The sequence below is a fragment of the Candoia aspera genome, chromosome 4 (assembly GCF_035149785.1).
Source record: "Candoia aspera isolate rCanAsp1 chromosome 4, rCanAsp1.hap2, whole genome shotgun sequence".
Lineage (NCBI taxonomy): Eukaryota > Metazoa > Chordata > Lepidosauria > Squamata > Boidae > Candoia > Candoia aspera.
In genome coordinates, this window is record NC_086156.1 from 21,798,971 (window position 1) to 21,821,727 (window position 22,757).

General features: G+C 37.1%; 1 protein-coding gene across 3 annotated transcripts in view; it reads left to right on the forward strand.

Moving 5' to 3' along the window:
- The first annotated feature begins 958 nt into the window (after nt 1–958).
- RSU1 (Ras suppressor protein 1) overlaps nt 959–22,757 on the forward strand; it is a 79,418-nt gene continuing 57,619 nt past the window's right edge. The window contains exons 1-5 of one of the 3 annotated variants that reach the window (XM_063303563.1): nt 959–1,099; nt 2,834–2,969; nt 9,406–9,456; nt 20,231–20,351; nt 21,450–21,568. In XM_063303563.1, the coding sequence (XP_063159633.1) occupies nt 2,861–2,969; nt 9,406–9,456; nt 20,231–20,351; nt 21,450–21,568 (400 nt within the window). In that variant the 5' untranslated portion in view covers nt 959–1,099; nt 2,834–2,860. The remainder of the gene's footprint in view (nt 1,100–2,833; nt 2,970–9,405; nt 9,457–20,230; nt 20,352–21,449; nt 21,569–22,757) is intronic. The other 2 variants (XM_063303564.1, XM_063303565.1) reach the window with 2 other exon arrangements.

Consider the following 22,757-nt stretch of genomic DNA (forward strand, 5'->3'; position numbering starts at 1 on the left):
ACATAAATAGGATTGTATTGTTAATTGAGTTGGAGTCATAACTTTGTGATTCATATTTTTAGATGATACAAAAACTAGATAAAATCCAAAGCAGATAAAATCTAAAGCTTCAGGAAGACTTCTCTAAAAGTTTGAAAGATTTTAAACTTCTTTTCAAACTTAAAATATTTTAAGTTGAAAAGTATAACAATATTTTAAGGCTAAACGAGAGTCCCTGTAAGTGCCAAGTTTATTCTTAATGAATGAATGCATGAATGAACTCTTAATTTTACATGGGGGTTCACTGTGAACCAGCCTGAAAAAAACCCTTGGTTCTATAATGACAGCAATAATGTCAGGAACAATAATCTGATCTGCATACCCTGGGTCATATACGTTCAAAAGCCAGCAGAGCCATAGACTATGGGATGATTGAGTTGTATTTTGTTTCGTGCCTGTTAGTTTTTCAGGAAATAAAAAAACAAACGCAAGTATTTTTCTTTATTCACACCCTCATCTTAATTTTGGGATACCTGTTTCATACCACCAACACGGATATAACTAGCCTATTTTCCTAGCGTCCACAGACAACGGAATGCAATAATGCGTAAGAGAGAAGCAGGGAAGATTTTCAGTTTAACTGCATTGCCACTCGCACATGTAAACTACCTCCCCCAACATGTCCAAGTTTCCTGCACACCCCAGATTTTCTGAGATGACCCCAATCTCCAGAATAAGTTTGCAGAGATTCCCTGCCGCAGACCCGAAACCCCTCCGGTCCTCAACCTATTGGCCCGCTTTGGAAACCTTCCGACCAATAGCAGCCGTCTAAAGGTAAACAGAACTTTGGGATTGGATAGCCGCCGGCCGCACATTCCGAGCGGTGGGCGGGGCCTTTGCTCTCTCGGGCGATTCGCCTTACTTGGAGCGGAGCGCGCCCGACTCCCCTGAGCCCCCTCCTTCTCGGGCGCTGGGTATTGAAGCGCCTGCGCACTGCGGGGAAGGCAATGACGGGACCCGACGGCGGGAGGCGGCCCTTCGGCAGGGTGTGTGCGCTGAAGTCGGGAACTCGGCTGCTTCCCCACGTCCGGCGCCTCCGATCCTGTAGTCGCTCTTCACGGTGAGTTGCTGTGCCCCCCCGTTAAACCGGGAGTCGGGGGGAAGTGAAGATCCCTCAGACTCCAACCCTGCCCCCCACACCCCGAGAAGCCTCTTGCGATGCGTTGGCCGCTGAAAGTCTGAAGGATGGCCTCGCCCAGGAAAGAATTGCCTTCAGAGGGCAAGCAGTAAAAAGCAGGCAGTAGTCAACAGGTGTAGCTGTCCGCATCCCTGCCTCCTGTGGTGAAGAAAAAAGGCTTTACCTATGGACTTCTGCCTGGGGTGGAGCTGTATTGAGGAAAGGGTTTCGCCCCTTTCTTCAAAAGTTCCTGACGGTGCCCCATCTGAGAGGTTGCCTCTTCAGGGCTGAGGGGAAAGTTAGTTTCCGCGTCTCTCTCTTCCTCCTGGTAATGGTAGGACTGTTGATGGCCGGTTGATCATGTGAGATACGGGCTTGGCAGTGCTATTCTTTATGTGTTGATGTATGGAATGCACTCATTGATGTGGGTTGACGTGCCCGTATTCTGTTATAAATGCTTCTGAGTCTCTCCTGGGATTTCATCTCTTCCAGTGGTCTTTCTTCCTTTTCTTTCTCTTCCTCCTCCTCCTCCTCCTCCTCCTATTCCTGTCCTGCAATTGGATGTTGGATGTTGGTCTCCTGGGAGAGATGAAATCAAAAGTGATGTGAGTTTTGCGTGACTCTTCCCAAACTGTTTGAGAAAATGTGTTATTGTTATCCCAGGAGACAAGAAAGTTGCATCCACTTTTATAATTCAGTGGACACTTGAGTGGCTCCAGGTAGGTTTCTTAAATTTCCTCAAGATAGTTCCTTTCATTAACCTACCTCAATTTTTCTTACACACCTGACAATAATAATACATTAAAACTTGTTTGCCGCCCGACTCAACCACTCTGCGTATTCCTTTTGCCTTGAGGTTTGATGGTTTGATATTCCTCTATCCACTCATTAAAATAAAACTATGATGGATAAGTGAAAAGACCACATGGCTGAGGCCACACATCGTGCTAAACCATGGTTTGATTATTGTGTCCTATAGACTAAACTATAGTTAGCTGGGTGTATGCAGCATACTAAACTATATGTTTTGGGGCAGAAACCACTTCCTGTTCTGGACAATTGCTGCTGAAACACATAGATAAAAAAAGTGGGATGCTCTGGAGAAAAACCAAATGCTGTGGAGCTTGATTGTTCTGTTTTGTACATCTGTAGATTCCATCACTTGTTACCTGATACTTTAATTGCAAATGGAGCCCTTTTTGATGGAAAGCAGATGGTCTGTCACAGTGGTTTGCAGCCCCTCATCTATGATCTGTTCATTCATGCAAGTAAATTTAAGGTGCTTTGGCAAATTTAACAGTTAATGTTAATAATCACTGTGGTGACTCCCATGATTAAGGGAAAAATGTATCTTGCTTTTTGAGTATATCTGGCTTTTTACTACATCAGTAATGCATATCGAGAGGCCCCAAGATAGTGTATCAAAATTTTGGATGCAACTTCTCCAAGAATTACTGCTCAACTTATTAAATGCATAAGGCATAAACATACATACTGTAATTAATGTACTTCTATTTATTTTAGTTTTATATTAAATCAAATTTTCTTTGGCTCTGCCAAATGCAATTCTCAGGATGAAAAATCATGTGCATTCTTGGGGTAGGTAATTGGAACTAACTTACAATAAATAAATGTCTGCTTCTTGCTGGTTGTGATTACTGTATTTTTATTCTACAGTGCACCCTGTTTGTTTCAGTTTAGACCATGTCGAAATCCTTGAAAAAGATCGTAGAGGAAAGCAGGGAAAAAAATATATTGGAGGTGGACATGTGTGAGCGTGGCATATCAAACATGTTGGATATACCTGGCTTATGTAAGTATTTTGCTGCTTCTCTCATCTTAATGCTAGTTTAATCATTTCTGCAGGCATAAATGAGTTTCCATAGGGACTTGGTAGGTACGGCACAGATTATCTTCCAAAGATAGTAATCTTGGAAAATGTTTTGACTGTCTAATATATTTGAATGATACCTTCCTTTTATTGTGTAGTTTTTCCTCCTGGTCACACTTTTGGTAAATCAGTCCTGAGAGCTGCTGTTGGAATGTTCCTTCCATTTGCGAGGAATATGAACTAGGAAGCCTCAGTTTCAAATCTTAATTTGTCCAGGAATTCAACAGGTAGCATAAATAAATAAACCTCTTTCCTCATCAGGTCCTGAGTGTGATATGGCAGTAAGTATATATTGCTGCACATTCTTATTATAGAGGCATAAGGATTACTTTGATATTTATATGAATGCCTTTTAAGTAGATACAACATTTAATTACTGTTAATAAAATAAATAGCAATAATAGTTGTGATGATTTTATATTATATCTAGGATTCAAGGCAGTATGCCTCTGGATCCTGGTTTCCAGGAAATAAGAAAATAAGGCCTTTGACATTATGCCTTGCTTGTGAGCTTCCAAGGACATCTGGTTGGCCATTATGGGAAACAGTATATTAGACGAAATAACTCTATGATTTGATTCCATAGAGCGTTTGTTTGTTTGAGTTTATTTTAAAAAAAACCCAAAGATTCACAACCTGAAGGCCAAGGTTCACAACCATTCTTTCTCTCAAAAGCCTTAAGTACCTTTCCCATGTTGGATTTATGTTGAGAAATCATTATTTGCTATACTTAAATAGTTTAATGTATTTAATTTTTTCCTTGTCCTAATCTACTTCTACTTCTGGGAGTGTGACCATTGGCATACCATGCAAAAACTAAGTGTGACTTGCAGCCTCATAAAAAATTGCATACCTTGGTCAAAAAGGTCTGTATAAACAAACAAACAAAAATACTATTAGATTGAGTTTAGAGGGTTTTTTCCCTTCTGCCAACAAGACTATCTCTAAGCAGAGTTTGGCTGAGTACACTCTGGCTATATGCTAGATTGAGAACTTGTAAAGAAAATATATTAATTTGTTATTACTTCATAAGGTCTTAGATGGAAATAACTTCATCAGATATATTTTTTTCAGTCTTAAATATAAACTCATGGGATGACATTCCATGTTGTGTGAACAGACTTACTTACTCTTCTGCCTGTACAGTCTTTGTACAACTTGTTCTACAGTCTTTTTTGCTCTAGCAAGTCCCTAAACAACTGGAGCAGATGTGGAGGAAGAACTGTTCCACTGGCTGATGGTTTTTTGTCACTGAACATATACCACTGGAAGCCATCCATGACCCACAACAGAATTAAAACAAACAAACAAACATGTCCCCTGGTCTCTCCATATTTTATAGGCTCACTTCTATGTATTTTGAGCCATGCTTTTTGTGTCCTTTCCACTGTCATTGTGTTGCTGACTTTGTCTTTTGACAATGCTCTAACACCTGGATATGAATAAATTTAGCAAGATACAGTGCTCTTTGCATTTGCTCCAATGTATTAAAAGCATAACCCAGAAATACTTTGTAAACTCAAATTAGGCTTCTCATAACTCCCTTGTGGTTTAACTTAAGAAACTATGTATCCAAAAGGAAGGTTGATTTTCTCCCCAAATAATTTATCTTTTAAATGAATCAGTTACCTTAGATTTGGAGAATGGTCATAGAGGCAGGAATGTTCTTAATGTGACTTACAGAGGTAGTTCAAGAATTTTGAGTCATATAAAGATTGTAAATCGTTAAGATGACTTTACAAACATTTCTGTTGATTAAAGTGTTTATGAAACTGTGATATCCAAAGTTTTTTGAAGAAAAAAATCCTCATAATTATTGGGTGAAATAGGAGAAGAAAGCAGTATGTACGCTGTCTTTTACTCAGAATGAAAGGCAGGACATATGTCATCCAATAAAATAACAATTTGTGATTTTCTGATGTTTCACGTTTATGTGCTTGGGAGTAATCTGATCTGTTCTTAGCTTCTAAAGAAGCTGGCCAGCCAACATGGGTAATATGTGCCTGCTCTTTCTCCTGCTTTCTCTTGCTCTCTTTAATTATCTTTACAAGGTCAAGAATATATCAGTTTCCTGATATTACAACTTCAAGTTCTACTTTTGGTGCTAAGGATTAAAGGACTGAAAAATACCATATTGGCTAAGACCTTTCTTTAATCTTCTTTTATAGCATGTTCTGTGAATGGAACATAAATTAGTAATGATTTTCCTGGCTGTAGAGAAATCAGGACAAAAAAAGTCTCTTTTGTGGATTAGTAACCTATCCCCTGAATCTTCAGAGACAGACAAATTTTAAACTCTGTGCTAATTATCTCATAATTAATTCAGAGCTGCTGTTACAAGCTTTCTTTTTCATGATGTGACATTAGTGAAGTAGCAACACCTGTCTCAAGAGTTTCCTTTGTCTGAAACATTAAATTATCCAATCAGAAATTATATTGCTTAATAATGCCAAAGATGTTGAAGTTATTTATTAGTTTAGTAGAAGGCAGCTTATTAGGCAGCTGCTGCACTTCAGTTCCCATTGTGGCATTTGGTTAATTAGATAGTAGTTCTAGCTAATGTCTAGGGAAAAGAGTTAACTCTTCTTGACTAGAAGAAAATTAAAACAGTGTCAAACATGGCATCTATTTCTCAGCTATTTAAATTAAAATCATGAAGCAGAACATACCAATTTGCTTTCAGGAGCAAGAATCTTCAGCCTGGTGGAAAGCAGAAGCTACAGTGCCCAGACTCTTGTTTCCCTGTTTAATTTCTGCTGCAGTTTCAAGGCAAGAAAGAGAAAGAAGAAAAGAGTTGCTAAACACAACCTTTAAGATTGTGTTTCCAGCAGACAAATTCTGCCCCCAAATTTGAAAATTGTATCAAGTTGGTAGTATCTGAAAATATTAACATAGGATGCTGCAATTTTATATACATTTATTGGGAAATCACAGCCATTAAATTTGGTAGAGGTTATATCTGAATGGAAATGTATACGGTTACACTGATTATTTCAGCATAATTTAACATTATTTCTAGAAGCAAAAGCACATAGAATATTCACATTGAAAATGAAGCTTAGATTGCATGACTTTTCTCCATCATGCAAATCCTTGGTTCAGTACACAGTTGGCTGCAGCCTTATTTATTTTTAGTAAAACTAAATAGGTCATAGGTACCACATGTGTGGGTACACACACCCACACTTAAGTATAGCCATTCCTGGATTGTGAAAAGGCGTAATTCAGTTTCCTCTACCAGGTAAAGCTAGTGAAGCTCACTAAATAGGTCATTGGGAAAAAAATAACAATTTGCAATAAAATAAACACTGATGAAGAATTGAAGCAGTACATGATATTTGCTTGGGATGTGTGAGAAATAGAAGCAGAAATTGTGGTGCTTAACTGTTTGCAAAATACTGCAGAATTTGTTGCCTTATTGCTTTGAATTATTTTCTTGAACAGTGATTTGTAGTGTTTATTTGAACTGGATAAGATTGCTATATAAAGGCTTTGAATATATATATATACACACACACATATATGTATGTTTGTATGTTTGTATAATTTCATTTCATCTGCTTGCTTTAATATTAAAAAAATAAAGCCTCCTTTAAATTGAATTATATGATTTGTGAACTAGTGGGCTAATAAATGGTGTATATTAAATAAACCAAGTACATAAATAAAGGAAAGAAAAGTCTTCTGTGGCATGGTCCTCTGGCAATTTGTTATTACACAAGACTCATCAGTAATGGATAGATCCTTGCTCAATTTCTTTCTTTAAAAAAATGCATTTACAGAAAAACATTATTTGCTGGTTATCTTATTTATCATCCTTGTCTCTAAGATACGCGAGGATAGCTGATGGACACTATAACTACCATTTTGAAATATATACCCAACTTGATTGGGCAACAGATACAGCTTGGAAGCAAGAGTCAAACTGCTGCCACATGTTCTGTGCCCCAACCAAGCGAGTCCTCTGCTAACACAGTTATTTTTCTTTCTTTCTTTCTTAGGCAATCATGTGGCAAATGCATTGTCTATCCTGTCTTAATCTCATTCCTGCTTGTTGTGGTTTGAGTAACCACATATTTTTATCAAAGCTTCACATGGCTTTGTAACCTACAAGAGGTTTCCTCCTAATATTAATAGCAATAATTTTCACCATTAAAACAGAGAGGACTGTTTTAAAAGGAAAAAATATCTAACGATAAACTGAATCCTTCCCAATCGTGCACCCCAAATGTTGAACTGTAGGTCTCATCTCTTGCCATGGTGGCCAAGGATAATAGAGAAGATATTCCTCAATAGTTATCAGAAATCCAAGGGTGGCATATACTGTTCTTTTCTTTTTTTTATTAATTTCAGGTTTTGAACTTAGTGAACGAATATCGTTTTAAGTAACAACTAGCAGACTTTCCTGGAGTAAATCTTTATGCAAAGTTCTGATGGTAAATATTGACATGAACTGTGTGAAATTCTACACAGAAGAAACTCATATGGATGCCCCGTGGAGTATATTTCCTGATCTGGTCTACTTTGAAGTATTGACAGGGGAGTTACATGGATTGCCCTGATAGCAGTGGCTTGCTAGAAGGCTCCAAAGAAACCTTGTTCAGTTCGGAATGCTGGGGTTATAGTACTATTGAAAGACATGCAGCATTGCTGCTTGATAACATACTCTACTAATTGCTTGCTTTTAATGTATGAATGGGCTATTTGCATAACCATGTACATAAACAAAGATTGTGAAAAGTAGAAGTAGGAAAAGTCCAGAAAGACTTTTATTTTATGGCTACTACAATGAGATTTATTTCTGAGTAAATATACATTGTGACATGCCATTGAACCGGACATTTTTCAATGGATTTTTCATTTATTTTCTTAGTTAGGGCATTGAAAATACCATTTCTTTAAATTATAACAAGTTGGCATAGACTTCAGCTACACCGTTTTTTAAAGGTGTGAACATGTCATTTTCCCTTCTAGTTTTTTTTTCTTTTCGACCTATGTGAGATTTACAGTGATAGTATAAACTCCTCTTTTCCTTTCTAAAAGGCACTGAATTAAAAATGAAGCTAGGATGCCATCTTGTGGATCTGAAGACACAGTTTAGTGTAGCTTACCCATTAAAGATGTTGTCCAGTAGTTCAAATTACATTTTTTTTTCACCTTATAGCTCAATCTCCCTGTTATTCTATGTTTAGTCTTAGAGATTAATCATTTAATTGTGAGTTACTGGGAGAGATTTTTACCCAAGGATGCAAATTCTGTCTTCAGAAATGTTTTTAGTTGCCAAGAAAGCAAAGTAGTTTTTCTAATGTAGTCTGTAGAGCAGGGGTCCCCAATCCCCAGGCTGCGGACCAGCACCGGTCCGTGGCCTGTTAGGAACCGGGCCACACAGCAGGAGGTGAGTGGTGGGCGAGCGAGTGAATTTACAGTCTGAGTATTTACAGCCACTCGCCATCGCTCACATTGCTGACTGAGCTCCACCTCCTGTCAGAGAAAGCAAACCCATTGGCTGCTATCTCCAAATGGCACGAAGAAAAAAGAATAAAAAGTCAGGAAAAAGAGGAAGCACTTGAATCGTCCCGAAACACGCCCCCCCCCCCCCTCCATGGAAAAATTGTCTTCCATGAAACCGGTCCCTGGTGCCAAAAAGGTTGGAAACTGCTGCTGTAGAGTAAAGAGTAATGATAATTTATTCTTTTACAACCTGTTATCAGTTTCTTGAAAGGCACAGATGTCAAACTAACATTAATTGAGGCCTGTCCAAGTGTATCAGCATAGTAAAGCAACCTGTCCTTAATGTTCTGATGTCTTATGGTTAATTAGTTAATGTTTAAGTTGCTTTATAAACACATAGCTAAATCACCGCAGGCTGCTTTGTTTGTCATTTCTCACCATTATTACTGTTTTTCCCTTTCTCCATCTCTCTTTCCCAGAGTCCAACCCAAATATGTGCTTCCTCTGCAGGTTAGATAATTATTGTTAAGTAAATGTTTAAGTTGATCCAGTTCATTCTTTGTGAGTTAGTTGAGTCTTTGGACTGTAGCTATTCTATTTTTGTACTTAGTTGAACTTTACGATGAAATAAATCATATAAAACATGTACTTTAGACAATATACTGTGTATATCTGTATTTTGGTTAAAATATGTTTTTAAATAGATGCACAACAAAATAAACTTGGGTAGAACGGGCAGGGACTGGAAATAGATTGCTTATTGATTATGTAAATGACTCACAATTCAAAACTTTAAAATATTTTGCAAAGCAACCTAGAATATTTTCCAGCCTGCTGTATGGATACTTTCTGCTTCTTTGTAATTCTAGTGTTCATTCATTCCTTATTTTTCTCTCTCTATTTACAGTTACTCTGTCTCATATCACACAGCTGGTTCTCAGTCACAACAAGCTCACCTGTAAGTACATTTCTAAATATTTCATTTCTTCCTAAATGTAAATGAATTTCTGGCAATTTCTTGATTTGAACACTGTTAGATATTACATATTTTGTAAGTGGTCTCTTTATTGTCAAATGCTTACATGCCATCTTACTAGAATTTTCTTCCGGTTCTGTGTTCAAAACTTTATTGGCAGGAATAATAGCACATTTCATTCAAATAATGCTGCCAGCACTGAAATAGCAAGTGCATATTTAATAGCATATTGCAGAAATCATCTTTCCTTTGTAGTGGATCTTGTGTAGTCTTAGGGTGGAATCCAATTTTCCTTTTGCACTTCCCTCCCTCCCTCCACCAAGTGGGATGGGAGCTGAAGATTACCCTTCCCTACCCTTCCTGCCTTTCCATGTCAAATCTGGTGGGTTCAGAGAGTCTCCAAAGTAGACTCTGACTTCCTTCCTTCCTTCCTTCCTTCCTTCCTTCCTTCCTTCCTTCCTTCCCCCCTTCCTTCCTTCCTTCCTTCCCCCCTTCCTCCCTTCCCTTCCCTTCCCTTCCCTTCCTTTTGAATAGCTTGTGATGGCTTCTGAGTTTTATGTTTTGTTGAGCAGTTGGTCGTATTTGTACTGCATAACTATAATTGTTGAATTTTGAGATTATTAGTAGTATTGTTTTATTAGTGCTTGAACCTCAAATTTTATTCTAATGCAGAAAGTATTCTGTGACTAGTAGATTATTTTTTGTTATTTAAATGGAATATATCTTGTGATTATAACGAACGTCTTAAGATAACTGTACTGTATTTCTATGTGTATATACTGTGCAAAATGTTATTTTAAAAACTCAGCCTGCTGAGGTTGATGTGTGTGTGTGTGTGGGTGTACACACACCTAAAAACACTTTTAAACATATTACGGTGTAAATGTGCTCTGTTCCAAGCATCCAGTTCTCTGTACAATTAGAATCTGTGTCTTTGCCATCAAGCCTCATTTAGAAGTACTCAAACATATTATTTTGCTGTTCTTTCACAACTATGGTGTGACTGACTGCAGCAGGGAAGCCTTCACATACAAGCACTCATTTTCAGCCCAACTAGGTAGAGCAGACCAAGAAATCAACTGCACAGGAAGGCTAAAACTACTTTTATTGAGATTGGCTATAATAAAAGAACCTTGCAAGTTGGATTATGTTGTACCTCCTCCTCCTACTTATAGTTCACTGAATTAGGGAGGTATCTGTCTGAGTCTCTTCAAACATTGTCTGTCTGTTGTGGACTTAAGATATGTTTTACCCCTTGTCCTGGCAACAGAGCTTGCATAACTCCATCAAGGATATCTTTCTTATTTTCTACACTTATACACAACTAGGTAGTGCATGGTTCAGGATAAGATGGAAGTCTTTGGGGGTACAGTGATGTATAGTTTTACATATGAAGGCTTCTCTGCTGCAGGCAGTCACACTGTATTTGTGTATACAGTAGTCTCTCAGTTAACCGGCACCCATGGGGATTGGTAGATGCTGGATAAATGTAGTTTCTGGTTGCTTGAGAGCTACTATTAAATTTTATTTAAAGTATTATTTATTTGATTTTTTTGCCAGTTGCTTGTGAGTGAGTTCTGGTTAACTGAGAGTCTACAGTATTATTTATTCAATTTTTTTTGCCAGTTGCTTGAGAGTGCTGGTTGCTTGAGTTCCGGTTAACTGAGAGTCTGCTGTACTATATAGAGGGGAGGGTTTGTTCATCACTGCTGCCATAGTAAGTAGTACACACAGACACATGGGTTTTAGGGAAAGGTATATTTTGATCTTACTTAGAAAAGGGGATGCGAAAGCATATTGTTACTTGTGGTGACAGAGACTGGGGATTATGTAATGGTTGACTGTGGGATTTTTACACTGTAGAACAAGGAGATGCCTGAATGGAAGGAATGTCTTCTTTCAATTGTCACATTGCTGAAGTGGCAACCATTATCAGAAGTTCATTGGGTAGTAAAGATTAGAGCAGGGTGAGCGACTTCTCAAGGGGAGGGGCTAAAATTCAGCTTGTTAATGTCCAGGAAGCCATCCAGTGATGTGGTGGTATCACTGGAAATAATGGATATGAAAATATTTAACTTGTTTTCCTATGTTAAAGAGATGTTAAGGCTAGAATGAGCAGGACTTGCCTCCTAGAAACTTTCTGTTCACAGTTCCGCTAAAAAGAAACATTTTGCCACTGTGTTTTGGCAGCACAGCCTCTGGGTGCTGGGAGGACCACAGATGAAATGCTGAGGCCATATGCTATCTGTGGGACTAGAGTCTCTTCAATACTGTCAATGTATTTGTTAGGTATTCCATATTTCCATTTTATAAGGATCCTCAAGCTGGTGAACATCAACAAAAAGTTTGGAAATGTAGGCCATTCGCCTAGATGATAAAAATAGTCTTAGTTCTTCATCCCAGACAAATTAAAATTCCCAACATATTAAGACTTATGTTGTGTCTTCTCCAACTATGGAAACTAGTTGTATTTTTAAGTATTTTAATATATTTAATTCTAAGTTGTACTTTTGAAACTTCCGTGCTTTGTAAGACACATGGGAAAAAAATGTTGCAAGGTGGACTGCAGTCCAGCGAAACAATAAATAAAAATAAATAGTATGTCTCACCATTACTAAAAGACTGGATTTCAGTTTTCTTATTTGTCACATTTGGCATTCTTGACCTAATCCCTTAAAAAGATACAATTAATTGTCTGAGGAGATTGTTACCAAAATGACTTGGGAAAACAATGTCAGTGACACTTGATATGCTTCACTAAGGTCATATTAGCATCTCATACTAGTTTTCTGGCTTATAAATGAGCATGCCTGCTTTGTTGTTTCACTGTTTATAGTAAATATGTCCATTTTCTAGGGTGGTAAATTATTCATGAAAAGTAAGCAGATGTCCAGTGTTTTCCACAGTTAGTGTTCGCAATTCTGTCAGCCTGACAAAAACCAGCAAAGCTATGTCACTACAGTAAGTCATAGTGTCTTGCTTTCAAGTTTTGCTACCACTTCACTATTTTATTTATATTATTCTTAGCATGATTTTCACATTTCTATCGATAAACCGATCAAATGTAGGCAGACCTGTGTTCTCTTCATGCACAGGAGAGCTGAGAATACTATGATTATATGCCTCTGTGATTCGAGCAACATGAAGACTGCACGGCTTACAAGAAAAAGCATTAGCAACATATTTAAATTGTTACGTAAATGTGAGTTTTCATCTTGCCTAGATGTTGAGTGAAATTTGGTTATTATGTGAGTTGGAATCTTGCCTAGATGTTGAGTGAAATTTGGTTATTAGGAAGATTAAAAGCATATAAAGATATAAATAGTTTTGGTTATGCCAAATATATTTTATCCTGGAATTTGGAGAGTGCTGCACTACTTCTTTCTGGGAAATTAGTGATCAAACATCAGTTTTTTTGTTGGGGTCAGTTTGTTTCAACAAGTTACGTTTGGCTCAGTAATAGTCCTTCCAGTGCTCGTTTTTACCCACTTGTATTGGGATCTATCCCATGTATGGACTATGTAAATGAGTTACCAAATCTACAAATGGTAAGCTCTGCAAATCATGGGAAGAATTACAAGGTAAAATATTTCAAGAAAGAGATTTTGTAGAATGATTATATTTTTAGAGGAAACTCTTAGAAGGTTTCAGAATGTGTAATTATTTGTTACCCTTCTACTCAGAATTGCTTAAATGGTTGCTTCCCCTGCAGCCGTCATACCTCCCATTGTATTCCTATAACAGCCTTTGTGGGCTCAGAGGAACAGGATAAAAGTTACCTAGTAACCTTTCTGGTTGAGGAAACTTTGTAGGGTAACACTGTAAACATTGCTGCATGCTATAAAATGAACCAAAAATCACACTTCATGAATGAAATAGAATAACCCGCCCCAAGGTGTTGACCTTGAGATGTGGTTCTAGGACTCCCAGATAGTTGACCTGCAAGGAAAACTAAACATCTTTCTTCTCTGTCTTAGCTGCAGGAGGTGTTCTGTTGATCCAGACTTCATGTTGTTATATGTTAAATTATTTTTGTATATGTGCATTTAAATGCCAGACGCTTTTTGCATTTATTGCTTAAATATTTTTTACTGAAAAAGAGCTTTTCTTTTCTCGCTGTTTGCTATTACAGGTAGTCCTCGTTTAATTGGGACTTGGAACTCTGTTGCTAAGCAACATGGTCATAAAGCGCAATGTCATGTGACCGCACCAACTTAACAATGGCAGTTCCGGCAGTCCCAATTGCCATCGTTAGGCAGATCCCGAGTGAATCCTGTGCAGTCACAATGTCCTGTGGTCACATGATCACCATTTCTGGCCTCCTGCCAGCTTCCCCATTGACTTTGCTCATCAGAAGCTGGCAGTGAAGGTTGTAAATGGTGATCACATGACTGCGGGATGCTGCGATGTAATTGTGAGCACCCAAATCACAATCATGTGACCGTGGGGACACTGCAACAGCCACAACTACGAGGACCCATCATAACTTCAAAAGGTCGCTGTATGAGTGGACGTTAAGCGAGGACTATCTGTATCTTACATAGTTATGTTTGATAACACACCTTTCCCTAATTTACATTTACCAGTTGCATGTACTGATAAATGTATATACTGATAAATTAGAAACATAGAATACCAATTTTAAATAAAACAGTAATAAAAAGAGGAAAAAATTAAAAGACATATAGAGATAAAGTAACTCCTTTCTTTGCACTATTTGTCACTGATAAATACAGTATGACTTCACAAATGGGATTATGTATCTGTTCCTTGTTAAGAATAACTTTTAATTAGGGACTTGAGGTACTTTGTATAAATAAGTTGCTTTAAACTATCAATATATAAATTTATTGAGATTAACAGTGAAACATTGTTAATACATACAATATTTTTAGAAGGTGATTTTTCTTTGCCTCTTGTAAATACTGATTGCAAAGTGAGTTTTAAAAAAAAATGAAGCATTGCCTAATTTCTCCAGTGGAGGTCACTACTGAGATATATTTTTACACCTCAACTTGGAAACTTTGGAAAACTTGTGATTGGGTAACAGTACATTTGTTACAGAAGATTTGTGAGGAATAAAGTAAACCTGTTTGTACTTTCACAGCCTCTCTTAGAAGCCACACATGGGGGGAAAAATGGCAGATTTGTTTATGTCCCCACCATCTTCAGGTAGTATAGATTATTTACTATACTATATAGATTCTGCGACTTTCTAGTGATCGATTTTGCATCCATATAATTTTCCCTTTTCGCATATGCAAACATACAACAAGGAATAAGCTGTAGGTGAAAGAAATAGAACTGGGTTTTTTTACGTGTCCATACTTTCTCACTACCCCACACATACTCACTTTGACACCATTTTGTAGGGATGTGAAAATGAAAGATTTTGGTAAAGCTGGCTTTAGGTCTATTATATGTCTGCTTTTAAATTACATATTTACAGTTGCTTGTAGATACGTTTTGTATTCACTTTTTAGTTAGTGTGTGTTTTCCCCCTTTGGTAGTGTTCTCATGATGTGCTTTTAATATGCTTTGTTTAGGTTTTTTTCCCTTAGCCCTTGTGAATCATGTTCTGTCCAGAAAAGGCAATCTTCAAACATTCTTCATAAACAAATAAAAGTGGACTCTTAATTGTGAAAGAACTATTTGGAATCAACTCAAACTTAAAGCAATAATCCTTTTTCAAAAATGCTATTTTTGCCATTTTTATATGGTAGGCCTTTATGAATGTCAGTGTGGTATCCACAGCAATGGATAACATGTGCTAATTCATTATTTCCTGATTCATTGAATCTGATCATCTGGCATTTACGTTAATGGAGGGTTCATACCTCAGTTATAAATACAAGATTCCATGTTCAGTTCCTGATATCTCTAGTTTCACCAATCAGGTAATGAGGAAGAACCTGGTCAAAGATTCTCAAATCTGAATAAGACCTGTCTCTTATTTACTAGACAGATAAGCTTGAAATAAATTAGCTCCCTCCTTTTTCTTTCAACCCTAGAGAATCAGGACTTCAATTTAAAAATACTTGTTGTAGCACTGTTGTAGAACTAAGCAAAGTCTAAATGATGGTTTTGCAGAACATAAACTGGTTTGGAATAAAAATAATATAAACATTGGCAGGTGAATAAGAGCTGTAGGACCTCCACATTTAAAAGGTGCATGTGTATAATTTGAAGGCATACAGCTTTAGTTCATTTCCCCCTTGTCGGTTTTCATGACTTAAATCTTTAAACTCAACCTATCATCTGAGAAGATCTTAACTGTTAATTAATAGTTTAATGCACTCCATAGATCATGGAGTAAATCTGTCTATGTGGTTGCTAGGAGTCAACAAAGATTTGGTGGCACAGAATCAACTCCATAGAAGATACAGAAATACTTTATATTAACTTAATATTCAAATTTAAGTTAAAATTTTATATTTAAATTTGCATTTTTTCCTGGAGCCATAGCTTTTATTTGGGGGAAAAAATTGCTGAAAGCTTTGACATGAAAGTAGCTTAAGATGGAAGATTCAGTTTGAATTTAGATTAATGAAGTGTTTTAGTGAGGACAGTAAAATAATCCTTTATCTTATCAAAAAGACCAGTCTCTGCAGAAACAACTTTAATTGTACTGCGGAGTATAACTTCAAGAAAGGTGCAGTTTTTGCATTTATTTTGTTCTTTGTTCTTGGGCTGCAGTGAAATGTTTCTCAGAGCCTTTTTCTTTTTTCTTTGTATTCCTGGCACAGATTACAGAAAATATATGTGGGTCATTGTGTTTTATTTATTTAAAAGATTTCTAAATTATCTTTTGTTTCCCAGGGTGATATAAAACAAGACTTACATTAATGCTTTTCTCCTTTGTCATGATTCATAGAAGAACAAAAATATCCCCATTGAAGCTGCTATTAGCTATGGGAGCAAAACTGTTAGTGGCACCAAAGCAGGAATTTTCTTTGGGAACACAGTAGTGGCTTCAAAAAACTCCATGCATCATTATCTCAATTAAACCTGTTGTGCCTGTACTGATTATTAATTATTTTTATGTGCGAAGAATTTCAAGTTTAGAATCATATCTAATTTTTCCTTGGATGTAACCTTGGCTAAATCTAGTATTGTACCTGTTATGTGTAATATAGTTACGTTAGCCAATTTCTAGAAAAGCTGATCTCAATGGTTTATAAATTCCCTATCTATTATAGTCTGCCCTAATCAACAGAGACTCTAGGTAGGATATAACAGAATTATACAAAGAAAAAAAAGTACACCATATAACTACATGTACTTAAAAAACTCTTAAACAATAAAAAAGCTCTCAAAGGTGCCCTATTGCTCAAAGTACCCTAAGGGCTAAACACAAACAGATGGCACTGATTTGGCTCATTTATGAAACACCAATAGGTGCCCTCTATACCACTGAGGGAGATATTTCATGGGGGCAAAACTATTGAGGAGCCCTTCCATCTCATTCATATCCCATGTATTTCTCAAAAAGGAAGGACCCACAACAACCCTATGTAGAACAACCAAGTAGTGATGAAGACATGAGCTGTTGTTTCCAGGTTATTTTGGTCCATGTAGGGTTATAACTGGGGCATCAGCCAATGATGGGCAAAATCTCCCCTGGCCACAGCTTCCACCTGGTCTTTTAGCAGAAGCCAAATTCCAGGAGAACCTGGAAGTCATGAACCAAATCCTTTGTGGGGAGCATGACCCTGTCCTGACTTACTTTAAGGACCAACATAACTAGCTTGCCCTCCTGTCTGCTGACAACAAGCAGTTCTGTCTTGGTAGGATTTAATCAAAATCAAATGATGTGAAAATTGGGGATAGAGACCATTTTTCTTCTTTTTCACAGTATTAAAACTTGTAGTTATTGAATGAGATAAATGTGAAAAGTTTTGGGGTCAGTATGGAATTTGCTGCCACAGATATAATGATGGTAAAATTGCAATGGTTTTTAAAAGAGGATTAGGCAAATTCAAGGAAGATTAGATTTTCAATAGCTATTATTTTTAATGCTGTATGTTGTCTCCAGAATCAAAGTAAGTATGCCTTTAAATGTTAGTTGCTAAGGAATAACAGTGTATAAAACTACTGCTTTATCTATTACTACCTTTCCAGGTGCATCTGTTTAGCCAGAAGGCAGAAAAAGTAGCCTTTGGCCAGATCCATCAGGACTCGTAGGTTCTTAAGTTGTATAGTTGTATTGCAATTGGCAATAACAGTTGTTTTCAGGTGATGTGAGTGGGGGTTTTGCTGGAGTGTATGAACTTACCCTTCAACACTTTATAATGTGATAATTCCAGCAAATGGAAGTCTCATATTCTGCTGTGCAGAAACACCTTTCATTTCTGGTATAAGGATATAAGAAAATCAACCTTTATGTTTTCAGATATTTCCCCAAAACAAAGTAAAGTCTCCTTCAAGTTGAGTTAAACTCCTCATGACTACACAGTACAACTTGTTCTCTCCAGGATGTTTTTTCCAACTTCCCAGTTTAGCCTATAGCCTTGATATTCCCTGGATGTTTTCCATCAAGTATTACTCGGGTCCAACACTGCTTAGCTTCTGCGCCAAGACAAAACCACTCAGACCTTGTTATCTGCTGCTACTTTCACAATTTATTCAGATCTACTTGAATACAAAAATACAGGAGAAAGCTTGATCAAATGTGGTCACCTCCCAATCCATAAATATTATTTGCTTGCTTAGATTTTGCTTTAATAAATGAAAGAGAAAATTAAACCAATACAGAGTTTAAATCTTTATCTGAACTGTAGTATTCATAACATGCATCAGGGCTTTTTTCATATTTCTAGATAATAGGTAGACATTGATTTGTTGCTAAACTGATGTAACCTTTTTTGTGAGTATTGATCACAATACTGTCCTCCTCGGAAGTGCCTCAAAAGTGGCCTAGCTTGATCAGTGTATTATTTATTTCAAGGTGATAGCCAAAGTTTAACTAAAGGTTCAGTTTAACTGAATTTTAAATTTAGTCCAAATACATATCATTTGGAATAGCCATTTGATTTTACAATTGTATTTCCTGCAGGAGAAATAAAATAACCCCTCAGGTTTAAATTCTGAAAAATAGATCATAAAAGGAGAGAAAAAGCATGCTCGGGCTCCAGTTCTTAGAACACCAGCTGAGATAGAAGTAGTTCTGGTAGTTTGATGGAGCAGGATAACGACTTCTTGGTAGCACTTAAGGACAGGCCAAAGGCAATTGGTCTCTCAAAAGATGACAGAATAAAGTTGCTTCCTTTTACATACTTCTCCTTTGATGAAATATCAGCTGCCAAGTAAAGAATGTAGTGCGGGTGCCTGTTCCTAAACATTGTGCACCGTTGGCATTCATTGGGAAGCTATAGCCTGCATGTTTTCTCATAACAGAAGTGCACCGTTGGAAACTTCAGGAGCACATGGAGTCCCCAAAAGCCTTGGCTGTGGCCCCCAGAGTCCCTCTTAAAGCTGCTACCAAATTGTAGTTTGAAGTATTGCAGAAGTAAATGTTCCATGTTGATTAAACTTATGGTTAAAATGAATGTGATCAGATGTAGGGTTTCCCCTGCCAGTTTTGAAGTGCAAGTCCTGGAGCATTCCTCAAAGGTCAAATTCTTGACTGAAAGAGAGTTGCCTTATCATCTAAACTATCCCAGAGTATGGTTGAATAAGGCTTAAAACCATCAGTTGTTATTTTTGCGCTTCAACCATCAGTTACTATTTTGATAACTCACCTATATAAGTTGTGCTTTACATGGGCAAAGAACCTGTACCCTCATCACCACATGATGAGATTACTGTAACATGCTCTACAGGGCCTTAGGGACTGTCTTGTCCAAGTAGAATCTGTCCAGTCCTTGTATGCATGCAGGAAGAGGATGCTGAGGGTCCGCTCCCCACAGGAATTCAGGGGCCATGAGCCTGAAGTGCGGTCCTCACGCTTTAGAATACCTTGCCCCTTGAAGTTTGCCTGTCTGCCTTCTACTTCCAGCCTTCTGCAAGTTAGTGAAAACTGCTTTTGTTTGAACAAGCATTCAGAGTTCAGTAGAATTGCTGATTGTGAGAGCAACTGTTTTTCTTTTCATTTCTGTTTTTGTTCTGTATTCTCTTGCTGCTTCTGTATTTTATGTTTTATATAAACTGTCGGGAGTCATGATTGATCCAGGTGGTATAAAAGTACTGTCACTTAACAATAAAACGGATGCAGCTAATGATGACTTAAAACTGTTTTATGGCTGGGAGCAAGCTAAATATAATATCATGGGAACAATGCTGAAAGAAGGTGCTGCCAGAGCAGGTTTGTGCTGTGGTTAGGTGCAAGTGGGAAGAGTCTGATATTCCTTCTGCCAAATTGGGTGCAAAATCATTTAGTTATTTGAGGACATTAATAATTCCAGATGAAATCAAGTTTCAGAAACTGTTAGCAATCCAAAGGCAAGTTGTTTTTTCCATCAAGGGCGTATTTCCCGTTAAAATGATAACACGTCCAATATTCACTTATTTTCCTATTGTCTGTTTATATGTACTATAAAATTTATATTTTTATATTTATGTATATTTATATTTTATAATGAATCTTTTATTTTTTATTCCTTTATTCACTTGTAAACCGCCCAGAGTCATTGCAGCACGAGGTGGGCGGTGAAGAAATACAATAAATAACCAAACAATATTTCTATTCAGTAGAACTGGGCTGATGTGATTTGTGTCTCCTATCTTGCTTTGAGGGTGTTTTTGTTTCTCTTTGCAGCCGTGCCTCCAAATATTGCAGATCTGAGGAATTTAGAAGTACTCAATTTTTTCAACAATCAGATTGAGGAACTGCCAACTCAGATCAGCAGCCTTCAGAAGCTGAAACACTTAAACCTTGGGTGGGTAGCAGTTGTGGTCAGTCGCTTAAACCCTTGGTAGCAGCCTTCCCCAACCTGATGCTGGCTGGGAATTCTGGGAGGTATAATCTCAACACATCTAGAGGGTACTAGATTGGAAGAGGTTGGTTTCTAGGATATAGCTTCTGAATAAAATGATTCATTAGTTAGTTGTTTTGAAAAATATTTACCAAATATTCATCTTCTAACAGTTTTATCCTGAAATAATTGCAGAAACAGAAACATTGTTTCTTTCAAATAGCAAAGCCTCTGACCTTTTGTATCAATCTGAAAAACATAATTGTTTTACCTGTCTTAACACCGTAGATACCTTATAGTTTTCCAAATAAGATGGAAAATACACATACCCACCTCTCTATCTCCCCACATCCATCTATCCATCCCACCTGTGATAAAATCTTTGTCTGACTCAGGAAAAGGGGAAGAGAATGCCAAATATATTTACAGAAAAGGTATTTGAGTCCTGGGAAAGTAGGAAGCATGAGAAAGAGCTCCACATTGATTGCGTTAGGTACAAGTTGAAGTAGGCCGCGACTTTGACAGGGGTTACAGTACTCTAACTACATTAAAGTACATTCCAAGACTCTTAGCCATTCCTATTTCCTGACCTTGTGAAGAGCTAAAATCCATCTTGAAAGTCTATCAAAGCCACTTACTGATTTTTGGCTTTTTTTTAAGGATGCACATTTACTAGTTTAACTTTTTATGTGATTTTTCCTGCCTTTTTGTAGTCTTGGTATCTTTGTATTTGATCAGGGTTTTTTTATTACACTGTTTTTTATTTATTTATTTTCTATCCCGCTTTTATTATTTTTATAAATAACTCAAGGCGGGGAACGTACCTAATACGCCTTCCTCCTCCTATTTTCCCCACAACAACAGCCCTGTGAGGTGAGTTGGGCTGAGAGAGAGTAACTGGCCCAAAGTCACCCAGCCGGCTTTCATGCCTGAGGCGGTACTAGAACTCACAGCCTCCTGGTTTTAAAATATAGTGACACTGACACAGATATACCATGTGAAATGTCACTGCTCCTTATGTATCGAAAATAATGCCAATTCACAATCTTCATTCATTCTTAGGATGAACAGGCTCAACACCTTGCCACGAGGATTTGGCTCTTTACCAGCTCTGGAAGTTCTTGATTTGACTTACAATAATTTAAACGAAAATTCTCTGCCTGGAAACTTCTTCTATCTAAGTAAGAAATAGTTTTTTTAAAGTAAAACTTTAAATCATCTTGAAAAGTTGCTTTTCTTTCTCCAGCTGATTTATTTGAGAAAGACTGAGCTCTCAAAAGAATGTTTGAGATATATGTCTCCTCCTCTGAGTCCCCTTGAATATTTCTACATAGCTTGGTGATCTGTATCCTTTGATCTATAGTCACCTGATATTTGTGGAATAAATGGACAACCAGGCATGTTTGATAAGATGCTGCTTTGGTCATATTTCCTTGAGTTTTATTCAGCATTTGTAAAATGAAACTTTGGGAAATGCAGTACTCTACTGGGACCGTTTCAGAAGCTGCCGTTTGTGGCACAGAATGCTAGCTAGCAACCAAGTTGTGATTTACTTTCTTTTAATAACTCTTAGTTACATGTATTATAAATATCATGTTCTCGATTAGCATTTGGTGTCATCAGGCAAATGCACTCACTTCAGCAAGGCCCATTGATGCTTTCTTCTAATTTCCAGGCAGGTGCATGAATAAGTTTCTATGTAGGCAGACAAGGAAGCAGACAGGTAGAGCTAGATACCCAAACATTTAAAGTTTATTTTTATAATTGCCATTCTCTAAGCATATCATTCCTGATATGGCTCTAATTGGAATCACAGGATCCCAGATCTGTGATTTGGAAAGAAAGCTCCCACTTACACCGAAAGAAGCCTTTTTTCTTAAAAAAACTGAGATGAAATTCTACAATTCCAATTTATATTAAGTTTAGGATTAGAACTCAATGTTAACTCTAATCATGATCCCAAACTAGACTTCCCAAACCAGGAATTAAGAAACTCCTCAAAACTGAAACAATATCTAATGAATAGGTGAGGAAACTATCTTTTTTTCCTTTCCTGTTATCACTGCACTGGGATTGTGAAAGGACATAAAAAGACTTGGTTGTTTATTTTAATGAAAAAAATATATATAGAAAACACTATTCAAAAAAGCTGCTTGCAAAAATGTTTACAAAAAAAATATATAATTTTTTGTGCAGGTTTGACTGTTTAAAAATTCACAAGCTGGTACAGAAATGGGATGGAACAATTTGAAGCTTGTGAAAATGAGGAAGTAAAATAAGGAAACCTTGCTCTTTCCTAAGTATGAGTTATATATCTCTGCTCAGCTTTGAATATGATTTCTGTTTCTGAATTGTCCTTAGTAAAATTAC